This window comes from Oxyura jamaicensis, chromosome 1, assembly GCF_011077185.1.
Source record: "Oxyura jamaicensis isolate SHBP4307 breed ruddy duck chromosome 1, BPBGC_Ojam_1.0, whole genome shotgun sequence".
Taxonomy (NCBI): domain Eukaryota; kingdom Metazoa; phylum Chordata; class Aves; order Anseriformes; family Anatidae; genus Oxyura; species Oxyura jamaicensis.
The window spans coordinates 141,843,399-141,856,460 of record NC_048893.1 but is presented as its reverse complement, the minus strand read 5'-3'; the positions used below and the strand labels follow the sequence as shown (position 1 = coordinate 141,856,460).

The 13,062-nt window shown below is 45.2% G+C and overlaps 1 protein-coding gene across 5 annotated transcripts in view; it reads right to left on the bottom strand.

Moving 5' to 3' along the window:
- The window catches only part of ADPRHL1 (ADP-ribosylhydrolase like 1), a 37,030-nt gene extending 27,616 nt beyond the window's left edge, over nucleotides 1-9,414 (bottom strand). For 2 of the 5 annotated variants that reach the window (XM_035317572.1, XM_035317564.1), the window contains exons 1-2: nucleotides 8,871-9,403; nucleotides 5,698-5,862 (exon numbers count right to left, since the gene is read on the bottom strand). In XM_035317572.1, coding sequence (XP_035173463.1) covers nucleotides 5,698-5,862; nucleotides 8,871-9,084 — 379 coding nt within the window. In that variant the 5' untranslated portion in view covers nucleotides 9,085-9,403. Of the gene's footprint in view, nucleotides 1-5,697; nucleotides 5,863-8,870 lie in introns of all 5 variants that reach the window. The other 3 variants (XM_035317548.1, XM_035317588.1, XM_035317581.1) reach the window with 3 other exon arrangements.
- Between the last annotated feature and the right edge of the window lie 3,648 nt (nucleotides 9,415-13,062).

The following is a 13,062-nucleotide window of genomic DNA, read 5'->3' as shown; positions in this document are numbered from 1 at the left end:
CCCAGACAGGCAGCAGGGAGAAAGATTGCCTCTGTTAGCCAGTATGATGGCAGAGGAGGAGGAATTCACAGGCCAGAGTGAAGCAGCAGATGCCAAGGAGCTAGGATCAATGCTTTGGACACCTACCTCCAGAGGAGCCCTCGACTGCTCCCCAGGCTCTGCTTGCTGTGGCTGTGGAGCTCCAGGGGCTCTCCTAGAGCACTATGTTCCCTTTAGTTTCATCCCAAGTGACTCCAGCTTGGGTGCTCCAAGATCATGAGCGTGATCAAAGTGTGATAGCGGGGGTTGCAGAAAGATCTGATGCAAAAGTATACTTGCCTGATACAAACTGAAATGTTAACACAAGCCACCCATTGGCATCTCCAAATGAAATACAGACCAACTAGTATCTCAATTACTCTCTAGAGAGGGCTTGGTTTCTTCCCAGAGAAGATCTGTCCTGAGTGGACACCCTGGTTATGTGATCTAACTAGATTAGATGAAGAAATTTCTTCCCATTCTTCTGAGAGTTCAATGTGATTTTTTTTTATGTGAGGTGACTCTGACACCTCTTTAACCTTGGTTTAACCACCAAGGACAGCCTAAAAAGGTCAAATATCAAATAAATATTACATGAAGGGACTTTCCCAGATACTATTTTATCCACTGCAGTCTCATACCTTTCTTCCTCATCCCTTATGAGCCATCCTGACTATAGTGAAAGAGACCCTCTCCAGCACACCTTCGGCCACTGCTCCTGGTGGATACCTGTGTTGCAAATGGCATTCTTTCCCTTCAGGGTGGAGAGTCATTACAGAGAGATCTTGACAAATTAGAGTGCTGAACAACCACTGACGGTATGACATTTAACAAGAGCAAGCAAGAACAAGATTCTGCACCTGGGCAAGGCAACCCTGGCTATATCTACAAACCATGGAACAAGACGCTGGAAAGCAGCCCCAGAGAAAGGGATCTGGGGCTTCTGGTCATTGGCAAGTTGAACATGAGCCAGCAGTGTGCCCTGGCAGCCAAGAAGACCAACTGTACCCATGGGTGTATCAAGCATGGCGATGCTAACCGGTCAGAGGAGGTGAGTAGCCTGCTCTGCTCTGTGCTGGTGAGGCCTCACCTCAAGTACTGGGTGCAGTACTGGGCACCACAGTATAAGAAGGATATAAAACCATTCAAGAGTGTCCAAAGGAGGACAACTAAGATGGTGAAGGGTCTAGAGGGGAAGACATAAGAGGAGTGGCTGAGGTCCCTTGGTTTGTTCAGCCCAGAGCAGGCTGAGGGGAGGCCTCATGGCGGCCTGCAGCTCCCTCACGAGGGGAGTGGAGGGGCAGGCGCTGAGCTCTGCTCTCTGGGGACAGCGACAGGACCCGAGGGAACAGCATGGAGCTGGGACAGGGGAGGGTCAGGGTGGGGGTTAGGGAAAGGTTCTGAACCCAGAGGGTGGTCAGGCACTGGGACAGGCTCCCCAGGGCAGTGGTCATGGCACCGAGCCTGCCGGAGTTCCAAGAGCATTTGGACAGCACTCTCAGACATAGGGTTTTGGTTTTGGGTGGCCCTGTGTGGAGCCAGGAGTTGGACTCGATGATCCTTGTGGGTCCCTTCCGACAAAAGATATTCTATGATTGTATGATTCTTGTCTGAAAAGTGTCTTATCTACTACTCAGTTCCATTTCCTCCAAGGGACATAATCCTTGCTGGTTATCTAAAAGGTACGGGTATTGTGCTACACCAGAGCTACTAATTAAAGAAAATTGCAGTGTATTCAAAGAGAAGGATGCACTACAGACTGGAGGTCTGAAGGTGGTTGCCTTTGCAACTTCCTTGTGTTCCTCTGTGTTAGAAAGCTATACTGAAACATTCTGCAGAATTAAACAATTATACTTGTCAACAACAACAAAAAATCCATCACGTGGAGTAACATTAAGCCTAGGAAGGGTTTCCTGTGATTAGTGTCTATTAAGTCCAGTGTATCAATACCATGTGAATCAATGAAGCGAGGGACAGCAAGATTAGTACCTGCCAGGGGTGAGATACACATCTGAGAACATAAGGACTGTCCTCCACAGTCAGACCAAAGGTCAACCTAACTCTGACAGTGGCCAATGGAGAGGATATTTAGGAAAGCGTAAAAGAGAAGTATAATGACACTGCCACTTTGTACTAACTATAGTGCTGACAATTTCCTTCCCTGATCCAGGAGGCAGCTGTTTCTTCATCTTTCTGCTTGGAAGGATTTTCCTTGGGTGAGTTTATGCAGCTATTTTTTGAACCCACAGGAACTGTATCATCTGCACATTCCATTCCCATAGAAAAGAACTGTGCAATTTAGTTAGGTGCTGCATGAAGGACTCCTTCCTTTTACTTGCTTTGAACTCATGACTGGTTGGTTTAATCTGACGTACCGAGTTCCTGTACTGGAGGAGGAAAGTGAGTCTCCTCTACTTGTATTAAAGTTCTCCAACCTGTCTATGATTTTACAGATCTACTTCAGGCATCAGTGGCTAAGGAAGCTGTTTTTGACTTACCCAGTCATCCCTCCTCATGTCCTTTCTAGTTCTCTAACATCCTTTTGTGGGGAGGGAGGGACCAGATTACATATAGTAATCAAGAAACAGGAGCTATGGATTTATATAGTGGTGCCAGCATGTTTAGTGCTTTGTTCTCTGTTCCCTTCCTAGTCATTTCTAATAGTACATTAATTTTTTGGCTCTTATTGAACACTTAAGTGATGTTCTTATAGAGCTGTTATAGCTCCATGATCCCTTTCCTGAATGGTAATAGTGAGCTCAGCAACTGCAACCGTGTATATAAAATTAGGATTTTTTTTTTCCCATGCATATGACTTTTCATTTACCTACACTGCCTTTAGTTCTGCTATTGCATCACAGTTATTCATCGCTGTGAGGATCTTCTACAGCTCTGCACTTTATTATTTTTGACAGCAGACTTTGCTGACCAACTATGTACTTGTTTTTTTTCAGATAGCTTGTGAACATGTTGAACAGCATGGGGCCAACACAGCTGCCTCTCTCTCTCTGGAGAAGACAGACTGCAGTCTCCTGCTCTTTGTTTACTGTCTTTTAACCAGTTTTCCATGCTTATGAGAGCCTTGCCATCATTCTTAGCAACTTACTGCCTTGTCACTTGGTGACTTGGTCACTTTGGTGAGGGATCTTGTCGAATGTCTTAGAAATTCAAAGAGACTGTCTTTACAGTGTCTCCTTTTTTCTCCAGTTTCTTGGGTATTTCATGAACTTTCTCACAAATTTCTGAGGCATGACTTCTCTCTACCAAAGCTGTGTTATGTTTCTATGAAAACACTGTATCATCTTCATTATTTTTATTATTACGGAATTTCTCTGTGTGTGTGTGTGTGTGTGTGTGTTTTTCACTCTAAATAATACAGATCAGCTTAAAGGCTACTGAGCTCTGACGAGGATGCCTCTTTTGTAACTACAGGCTGTTCTGCGTGAAAACTTAGAGCCTGACTCCTTCTACCTCCTGTCCCTCTACAGCTTATCATTCTCTTCATTTTTGCTCCCCAACATCCTGCATTTAACTTGCACTTACCACCATTGCATACCACCATCAAAAGGCACTGTTCATAAGCACCGCTAGAGCAGCTGGATCCAACAGCTGCACATAAAGTCATGATTGGATGCTGCATGCTCAGCCTGAAATACATTTGATACAGGTAGAGCCAAGCTGGCTTTTAAATTGACTTTTGCAGTGGCTCCAAAGGCACATTTCCGACCTTATTCAGATTTCTGGTTTTGCTCTCACCCATCAGAGATTCTCTTCTGAACAATTTAAGTTTTTAGTAATGAAACAAAGCATATTTACCACTTCTCAGAAAGAGCGGACTCATCTGTATCAAAACTTTAAACAAATGCTAACAATAAGAAGCAAACACTCATTTCAGCCTAGATCTCATCAATGACATAACACAGATATGAGCTCTTAAAATGGAAGGTGTTGGACAGCCTTGGACAATTCTTCTGGTAGTCACAGGAACCCCGTCAGCCTTTAACGTAGTCTGGGTAGTGCTGCATTACTTGTGTCAATGAACCTGAGAACAGGTGGCAGAGACACAGAGGGCAATTTAACTTAAGAGCTCAATGTGTTGGCAATACCCACATAAATTTGAGCAGAGGAGCTTCATATAAGCAATCTGAAATTACTTAAGGTACAGTTTCACTGTTCCATGAAAGCTAGCACATGATTTTTTGCCAGAAGTGAGATGGCCTAGAATGATCACAATAAAGCAGCATGTGGGTTCCAGCCCATCTAATATACCACCCCACTGTTAGACATTGATCAACATGGATTTTTTTTCTATTTTTCTTTCCCTCAAGAGGAAGTTTATGGAAAGTAATTTTAAAAGTTGTGTCCATAGCAGTGTCAGGCCCCATGGTAGGCTGAGCATCTCCAGCCCAGGTGACCGGTACTTTTGTTCTCAGGGTTAAAAAAAAAGCTACTTAAGATGTTCACGATGGCGTTTGTCGTACCAGATGTAGATGATGCATTTCAGCTGCCAGATCTGAAGAAATTCATTTCAGACACTTCTAGCCCAGAGTACCCCAAGAACAAATCTTCAGCCATGGAAAGCTGGGGAGGAGGAAGGCTAAAAGAGAAGATGTGGCTCCAGCACAGCAATGGGCTGGGGAGCAGCCGTGCTCCACTCCTGGCGGTGTTGAGAGCTGCTCAGAGACAGCAGCAGCTCCCATGATTATCTTGACTGAATTTTACTCGTGGTCAGTCAGAAAACACATGATGACTGCCAACGGGGCCATTTCTCAGATCTGCCCAGTGAATGGTGGGATGGGCAGGGTACACACGGAGAGGATCCTTCCCCTCCCAGCAGCTGTTGTAGGGGCGGGGGCTGAGTGGGTGATGCTTTTTGTGTCAAAGAAAACTGACTGCAGAGACCCAGAAATAGCCGTGGCATGGTGCCACCGTGTTTTTGTCACGGTGTTGCATCAACGTGCAATGCTGTTGAGTGGTGCCGATACATACCGCAGTGATACGACACCACAGTGACACGGTGCAACGCCTCTACTTTGTGAGCTGCCATTGTCCTGTGGCTGTCTAGGTCTGCCTCCTTTGCTGATATGGCATCTCTGCCGTCTTTCAAGGTTAATTGCACTGCTTAGGTGTGCATGCACGTAGCTGCATGCATGTTATCTAGCTTGAAGCAGAAATTCCATTTATCATAAAATGAAATAATCACGAAGAGAAAGGAAGGGTCATGGGGAGGGAGACAGTGCTAGGACTATTAGGAATTGTCAGCAAAACAGCTATAGCTCCTAGCATTGCATCCTCCTGGAGAAAAGTAACGTATGACTTGAAAGATCCGCAACTACAAACATTTAAATAAATTAAAAAAAAAAAAAAAGGCAGAAAATATTTCTTAAAATAACCATTAAACTCAAGGCCAAAGACCTGGACCCCAAGGCACCGAGCCAAGAACAGAGTCTCTTTAAATAGATGTTAAACAGGGAAGGGCTCATTTACGAGAGGACATAGTGCCCTAGAGCAGGAATTCCTGGCAGACCTCTTGCCATCCCCAGGCAAACATGGAAATGTTTCAGGGGTAGCAGCCTTTGATCTTGGGGAGAGAAAGGAAACAATTTCCCCATAGCCCCGAATCTTGAGAGCGTGTGTGCTGTTCAAGCCAGCATCTCTGAAGGGGAAGCGGTACCGTACCCTTTTCGTTGAACGGTGTGTGCCAAGCGAGAAGGTAGTTGTCTGGTTTCAGTTCCCGGCAGCCTTCGATGGTAGCAGGGTCTGGCCGCCTCCCCGAGAGCTTGTCAACGGCGTCCACGTAGCGTTTCACCAGCTCGCGGTACAGGTCTTCCAGACACCAATAGTCTGGGCAGAACGGGAAAAAAACGTTGTCATGCAAAGGCAAAAGAGCGAGAGAGTGCTGAAAACAATCACAAAAAGCTAGTTATGGTTTCAATAAATGTTCCTGTTCCCACTTCCAGTATACTGGGTCACACTTCTGGTGCCACACTATAAACACTCTTCCACCCATGAGAGCAGGCTGGAGAGAAAACATGCTTGTCTCTCAGTTTTTTACATTTTCCTGCTTCTCTTTTCATTTTTAATTCCTTTAATTGAAAAGATAGAGGCATTCTGCTCCTCGACAGGAGCTGCTCAGGGGCTGTACCTTGCCTCGGGGTGTGCGGTGCTCACCGAGGTGTCTCACCCCTAGAGATGTGCTGCCTTGATGGCTCTGCCCGTGCCTCTGCGCTCATTTGCAGGCATGAATCCACATTAAAAACAAAGCTCCCCCCCATTTTATTAATTGCCACAAATTATTTTGATGGAATACACATAACAAAACACAAAAGCAAACCAGTGATCTCATTTGTAAGTTTTTCATGTGTTGGGCTTTCCAGGTTTTGGGCCTGAAGAGTCCTGCCCCTGGTTCTTACTGAGGAAAAGCCTCCACTGCCTTCTCCTACAGCTTTGTACGCAGCAGGAGCTGCGGAGGCTGTCGCGGTTTGACCATCTATATGTTTCCAGTGTACTCGAAGAAACCGCTCCTAACACTTGGGTTGCCTACAGATCAAATGACACGGTAAGGGAAGTTCTTCTAAAAATACCTTCAAGCAATTTGTCAAAGATTGGTGATTTCTCAAAATCCACAGAAGAGGTTTAATTTAAGGCTACGTTTGGAGACCCATAACCAGAGCCACTTTAAAGTGCCATCTGGGCAGACAGATGAAGAGAGAAATGCAGAGTAAAACCCAGATTCCCCTCCTTTCACAAGAAAAACGCCCTATCAGTTACAGTGGCCATCCCACTTACAGTCCTGGAGGAACAGGATACTTTCAAGCTGCCGACTCTCTCCAGATTTAGGAATCAGGTGTCAGTTTATCTGGATGCGAGCCAAGAGCAGGATTTACCGCTCAGCAGCACCCACAGAAGCGCCGTCCCCAGAACCAGGGGTCCTCGGTCCAGCACTACCGGCTGCCTGAGCCCACCATGGGTCCCTCATGTGGGGCCAGGCTGCTGCCTCGGCCATCAGCTTGATGGGGCAGGCTCCTTCGTTACACATGAATGCTCATTTCTTAAAATCTGTGTTTAATGAGAGACGAAAAGGCTTTCCTTGTGGTGGGGGTAGGTCCCCTGCTTTTGGTGGTGCTGGTTTTGTTCCTCCCTCCCAGGACAAATGACTCCTGCAGGTAGATATTTCATTTGTCCTTTGCTCTCGGATCAAACTTTCCATCTGTGCACAGGGTGGATGTGGGGACAGTGCCAGCTGGCTTCAGCCTCACGGAGCCACCTTTGCCTTCGTGAGCATCACTCTGTTGGCTGTGGGGCTCTTGTGGGTGGGTCCTGCCTCCCTTTTGGGAAGCAGAGGAAAGGACTTGGTTTCCCACACTCATGGGCACCGCTCTGAAATGAAAACTTCTCACTAAAATTTCCCTCTCCTTCTTCTTGCTTTACCACCAGCCCACAACAGCGTCTTTTTGAAAGCCCGTCTGATCAGGACAAAGAAACGAGAGCGCAGGATCAGCGCAGCTGATGTGAATTATGGCGAGACATTATTATTTTTTTCCTTAAAGAAGGGCAGCGCTCCTGTTGTGATTAAGATTTATTACTCTATGGATAGCCCGACTGACTTGACTCCCCGTAAGTTATGGTTTTGGAGAGCTCAATAAGCAGAAAACATATGATACGGATTTAATCATAGCCTATATTCAGAAATATGTTAGTCATCTTTTTTCCTTCGTAGGCTGACATCTTGCCCTTATCTTTAGTGTATTAGCTACCCCTTAAACCATTGGCTAGCTAATAGCCAAGCACGAAGTGCCCGACACGCTCTTCAACTGATCTCTACACACTAAATTTAGAGCACATTAGGAGCAGGCAGAGATAAAGCAGCAAAACAGAGGTACAAGTGAAATTTCATTGACTTTAACAATACTTAGCTACATTACGTTACTTTTGTTAGCTATCCAGTGCTACTCGTGTTAGGAGAAATCAGGAATATTTCTAGAGATTAAAACATGGATTCATTTTGAGACAAAAAAGTAGTTGTCTTCTGATGTAGTTTTGATGGCAATCGTGATGGTCTCAGCTTTAGCTCAGTGGGTAGAGTGTTGATACAAATAGCATGGCATCTTAAAAAAATCTGTCACTACCTTAAGAAAAAACAAATGTTCTTTCTCAAACTGTTGTGATTTTAGAAGACATATTAATAATTTTCTCTGTTCTGATATATTTTATTATAAATGTCTTATTTTAGAATGTTTTTCAGATTAAAGATACAGAGCTCTCCCTACAAAGCAGCTTGCTCCTTGTCTGGCTTTGCAGGCACAACCCTGTGCCTGCGGGGCAGCAAAGAGGAGATAGCTCTAAAGATTTTAGCCTGGCTGAGATACTGAGGGGACTCCACTCCAGCCTGGAGCAGCGAGCACACGGACATTAAAAGTGCACTCTTATAGAAGAATTTCTAAGATTATATCTTCTATAAGATCTTTCGCAGAAGAATTTCAGACAGGTTTATTTCTAGTGGCTATACCATTCCCTGACATATGCAGTGTACAAACAAACTACTTAAAAATTTTGCTATCATGCTGGACATGCAGTATTTTAAGTCTTTAAGCTTTAACCAACTTTATAAGCCTAGACAAAGTCCAGGGAGAGCCTGCCCACACTTAAGAAATGAAAACTCCTGTTTGTGTGGTGGCCACAAGTTTATGCTCGTGGAGGAGACCAGCTAATACACATCATCATTCACATCAGCAGCATTTCTGACACATTTTCTCCTGACTTCCACAGCACTCAGGCTTGTTTTAAGGAAAGCAGCAGCTCTACAGCTTTGCTCCTTGCCAGACTGCAGCTGTGAGTCCCGTCTTACCTACCTGTGATGACAGCCTCTGCTGTAGCCATGTGCATGAGAGTGTTGTCACTTACTGGCCATTTGTCTGGAGAGAGCACCAGGTTCTCAAGCCCTCCGATTTCCTTCAGCTCCTGCTGGATTTTTGCACCTAAAGCATTGTCTTGTCGGGAGAAATTTCGGTAACCAAGAGCATCCCCTACCCCGGCCAGTACAAGCGCAGCCTTAAATTTATCCATCCCCGAGACCCTTTTTGCTTCCCTGTTGCCTGAAGCAGCCACTGAATCTGGATCTTCCTTTGTTCCTTTGCCTTCGGCTCAGCTCCCCCGACACTTTATATCAGCCATTGTGTCACCCCGGGAGCTCTCTCTATAAGGCAAGGGCTTCCTTTTCTGGCTCTGCAGATGCCATTTCTTGTCTGGGACCCAATGGAGAGGAAATATTTCATAAGCCAGGGATTTTGCAGGGGCTTTGTTCAATGAAACCGCGAGAGCGCGCCCACAAAGCCAAGTGCAAAAACATCGTTTCTGCAGCCCAGCACAAAGCAAGCCAGGAAATACTTAGCCCTACCCCGTGTAAGTAACTCTACACCCAGAAAAACAGATGGCTTCACAAGGGTGTTTATTTATTTAATAACTTGCAAATTAATACATTTTCCTCCACTTTTCTGATACGCTGGAGTCAGTCTCCCTTTCAGGGACTGGTCGAGAAGCTGAAAGACTGGGATAAAAGAGGTTTCTGAACTCAGGAAACACAAGAACGATGGCTTAGGTGGTAAGAAACCCAGTAAAATGCAGTAGACCTCTCACATTTCTAATGCACATCTCCAATGGCGATAGTTCGTCAACAACCTTCTTGCTCTGTTCCACATGTACCATGAATGTTTAGCCAATTCACTGCACCCTGATGAGCACTCAGCAAGATGCCAGCTTCAGTCCCACATCTCTTTCTGCCTGGCAAAGAATGACTTTTTCCTAGGACAGAGCTTAGGTGCAGCCCGCATTTGGACTCTGAAAGGAAACTATTTGGAAAGATATATTTAAATGGCATCCCGTAAATCTGGGAAAGCTCACATATGAAGAAATCACACTTAGTAAGAACTTAGTTATATTAATACCATCCTTCCAAACCTGATACTTGGGAAATTATCTGCTTCATTCTGTTATTGCAGTTTTTCCTGTACTTCTGCCATGCAGTGTAAGAAAAGGCACTGTAATCTTGCAGCCTTCTGAACACGTTTTGCCCACAAATAGGTCTCTGTGTAGGCTCAGCATCTTCCCTTAAGGGATCTATGGAGCCTGCCTCACATTGTGGTTCTGAGTTGCTATTCATGCTGCCCTAAGGATTCACAAATTAATAAACTTTACAGGTAGAAATACAAATGTAAATATAAACACGTATTTATTATAAAAAATACAGAAAGCTTTCACTTAACTGCAGTTGGCTTGACCATGATTTTGATAAAGGGTACCTGGGGTAAGAAATTTTGTTTTACTTTGACCTTTTTCCTAAAGCAGTACTGATTGCTGTTCAGATGGACATGGCCAGCAGCGCAGAGGATGCACTCTGCTATCTCTCAGAGTGATAAGCAGTTAATCACAGTCTGGGTATTTGACGTGGGTAAGAATACCACTGTACTTCTGAAGGGACTTTAATGCAGTTTCCGACCACTTGGATGGAAGATAAGCCTTGCCATCCCTGTTCTGCATTATAAGAAATAAGATGCAAGAGTGGGGGAAGTAGTCTCTGTTATTACACTCCTGGTTTAAAGATGAGGATTTGGGTAACAGAGGCACTGACTTTTAAGAAGAGGATGCTGAGAGTGTGTCCTCCTAGCTAGGAAAGAACAACTCTGAACTGAAAAAGCACAAAATAAATAGCAATTATGCCTTTAGTACCAGGGACACTACATAGAGGTGATGCAGGGCCACGAGCTCTACAGCATGGCTGTGGGCATCTAGAGATGGCTTGCTAGGAGCAACATGGGTCTGAAAGAGAACACTCAAATGGAAAACTAGGGCCATTTTTTTCAAACAAAACAAAACAAAACATCAGAAGTGTATCTGACATCTCTTTTAGAGGTCCGTGCATCCTGGTGTGGTCCCCCTTCGGTACTCCCACAGAATATTGTGATTTCTGGAAGGCTGAACTTGCAAACCAAGGGTAGGAGAAACCACCTGCCGAGGCACTGCAGAGAGCTACAGGGCCTTATCAGATGAAAGGTTCCTTTCTGGAAATGGGCAAAGCTATTCTTAGTTTTCCATTTAGCTCTTCCTCTTATATGTGGCTGGCAGTTGTACTGCCCCTTCGCCTCCCATGGACTTTCCCCTGTTGCATGCACACTCGACTGCTTATAACACAGCTCAGATTAGGAATAAGGTCTTTGGCTATTAGAAATGAGGCTAGAATCAAAACCCAGAGAAAAAATCAGTTATTCTATTTTTTAACGCCACTAAACAGAACACACAACAAATTACTGCAGGGGAAAACAAAGCAAAACAACAACAAATGTAGAGCTGGCAAAAAAAAATAATGTTTGATATATTTAAAATTAGATAAGAATGCACTTTTGGTGTCCTCTTACCAGTATGCGTGACTGCTTTCAGATGGAGAGAATACAGAAAAAAAAGGAATGGGAAGGCACTGCAGAGCAAAGACTTCATGTTGGTGGCAACACGTGGTTGTTTCAGCTCAGCTGTGCTGGAAACCATATGTGAAACATTAAAGCCTGCATGCAGCTTATGGGAAACTTGGCTCCAGAGCATACCTGTCTGCGTCCTGGGATGTGAATCAGTTCTTTCCACCTCCCTGGAGATGGCTCTGGATCTCTGAAGGTACAATTGTCTTTTACAGAGCAATGGGCCAGTCAACGGAGCAGAGGCTGAGGTGGCTGTCACCACAAGCCCTTCATCATTTTAAGACAAAGACTACACCACAAGTACTTGTCCCATGAGTCTGCCAGCCACACTCAGCAGAGAAATGCTCTGGATTCCAAGCTCACCCATCCCAGGGAAGCAGACCTGTGCCCAAAGCATGGTTGACACCAGGCAGGGCTTCTCAGCAGTTCTGTCTTCTGCTCCAGCTCCTCGTTAGCCTTGAACCCATTCACTAGCCCTTGTCAGACTTCTGTCAGGGCTGTAACTTTGCAGCCACTGAAGTGAAAGGTTTCACTCTGGCACCAGGACCGTTTCTTTAGGAATGATGCTAATTATAGAACACGTGCACGGAGATCCAGGAAAAAAAAGGACTGGCTTTCCTTCATTGCTTAATAGTTGGGGGTGAATCATTTTTATACCACTTCACACCACTGTCTTGTGAGAGAAACACTCCTTTAATGCTGCAGCACAGACTTTATTCTTCTTCACCCTCTTGGCAGAAAGCCTGCCATCACACAATGTCTGAAATATGGGAACTTGTGCATGTGGGTGTAGAGGTGGCTGCAGCCACAGCCCCTTCTGCCAACAGCTCATAGGAAAAAAAGCCCATTTTAAGAGGTGCCATTCTCACCTAATTCTACCTGGCACACTGCATACAACGCAAAGGTCAGAAAACAGGTTTTGGTGAGTATTTTCTAAAAAAAAAGACCTCATCAGCGCAAAATACAACCTTTTTTCCCTTTCAGCAGGGCCGTGCCTCTTGATGTGCCAGGTGCTGGGCTGGTGCCAGCTGATGGAAACTACAGGTGCCGGTGCTTGGAAGGCATTGTGCCATGGTTTGAGCATCAGCAGTTTTTGCTGTTTCAGGAGAAGAAAGACAGACTTGTATGATACCACAGCAGCCAGCAGTTAGTGAAACCTCCAGCTCATCTGTTTGCAGGACGGAGACCAGTAGCAGTCCCCCTGCCCTGCTCCCCCGCTGGGATACTCATGCTCAGTAGGGATGCAACCACCAGGACAGCCACTCCAGCATACTGCAGTGTCTCAGAGAGGGCTGTTTGCTTTGTCTTCAACCTTTCAGATGAGAATTCAGGACAATCAAATACACACATCTGAAGATCTTCGCACAGACTTCTGAACTTGTTGCTTCTCCTACAGAGCTCAGTGCCTAATACTGCACAAGACCTTCCCTGCAGGTACACCTCTCGTTGCCTGTACAAACTGCTGATGCACACTGGAGCTGTTTAAAAGCTTAAAGGTGGCACAGATGAACAAAACAGACATTTGTTTTAAGTGTAACTGCTAAAAATCATAAGTTGCATCCTCTCCTGGTTGATGGAA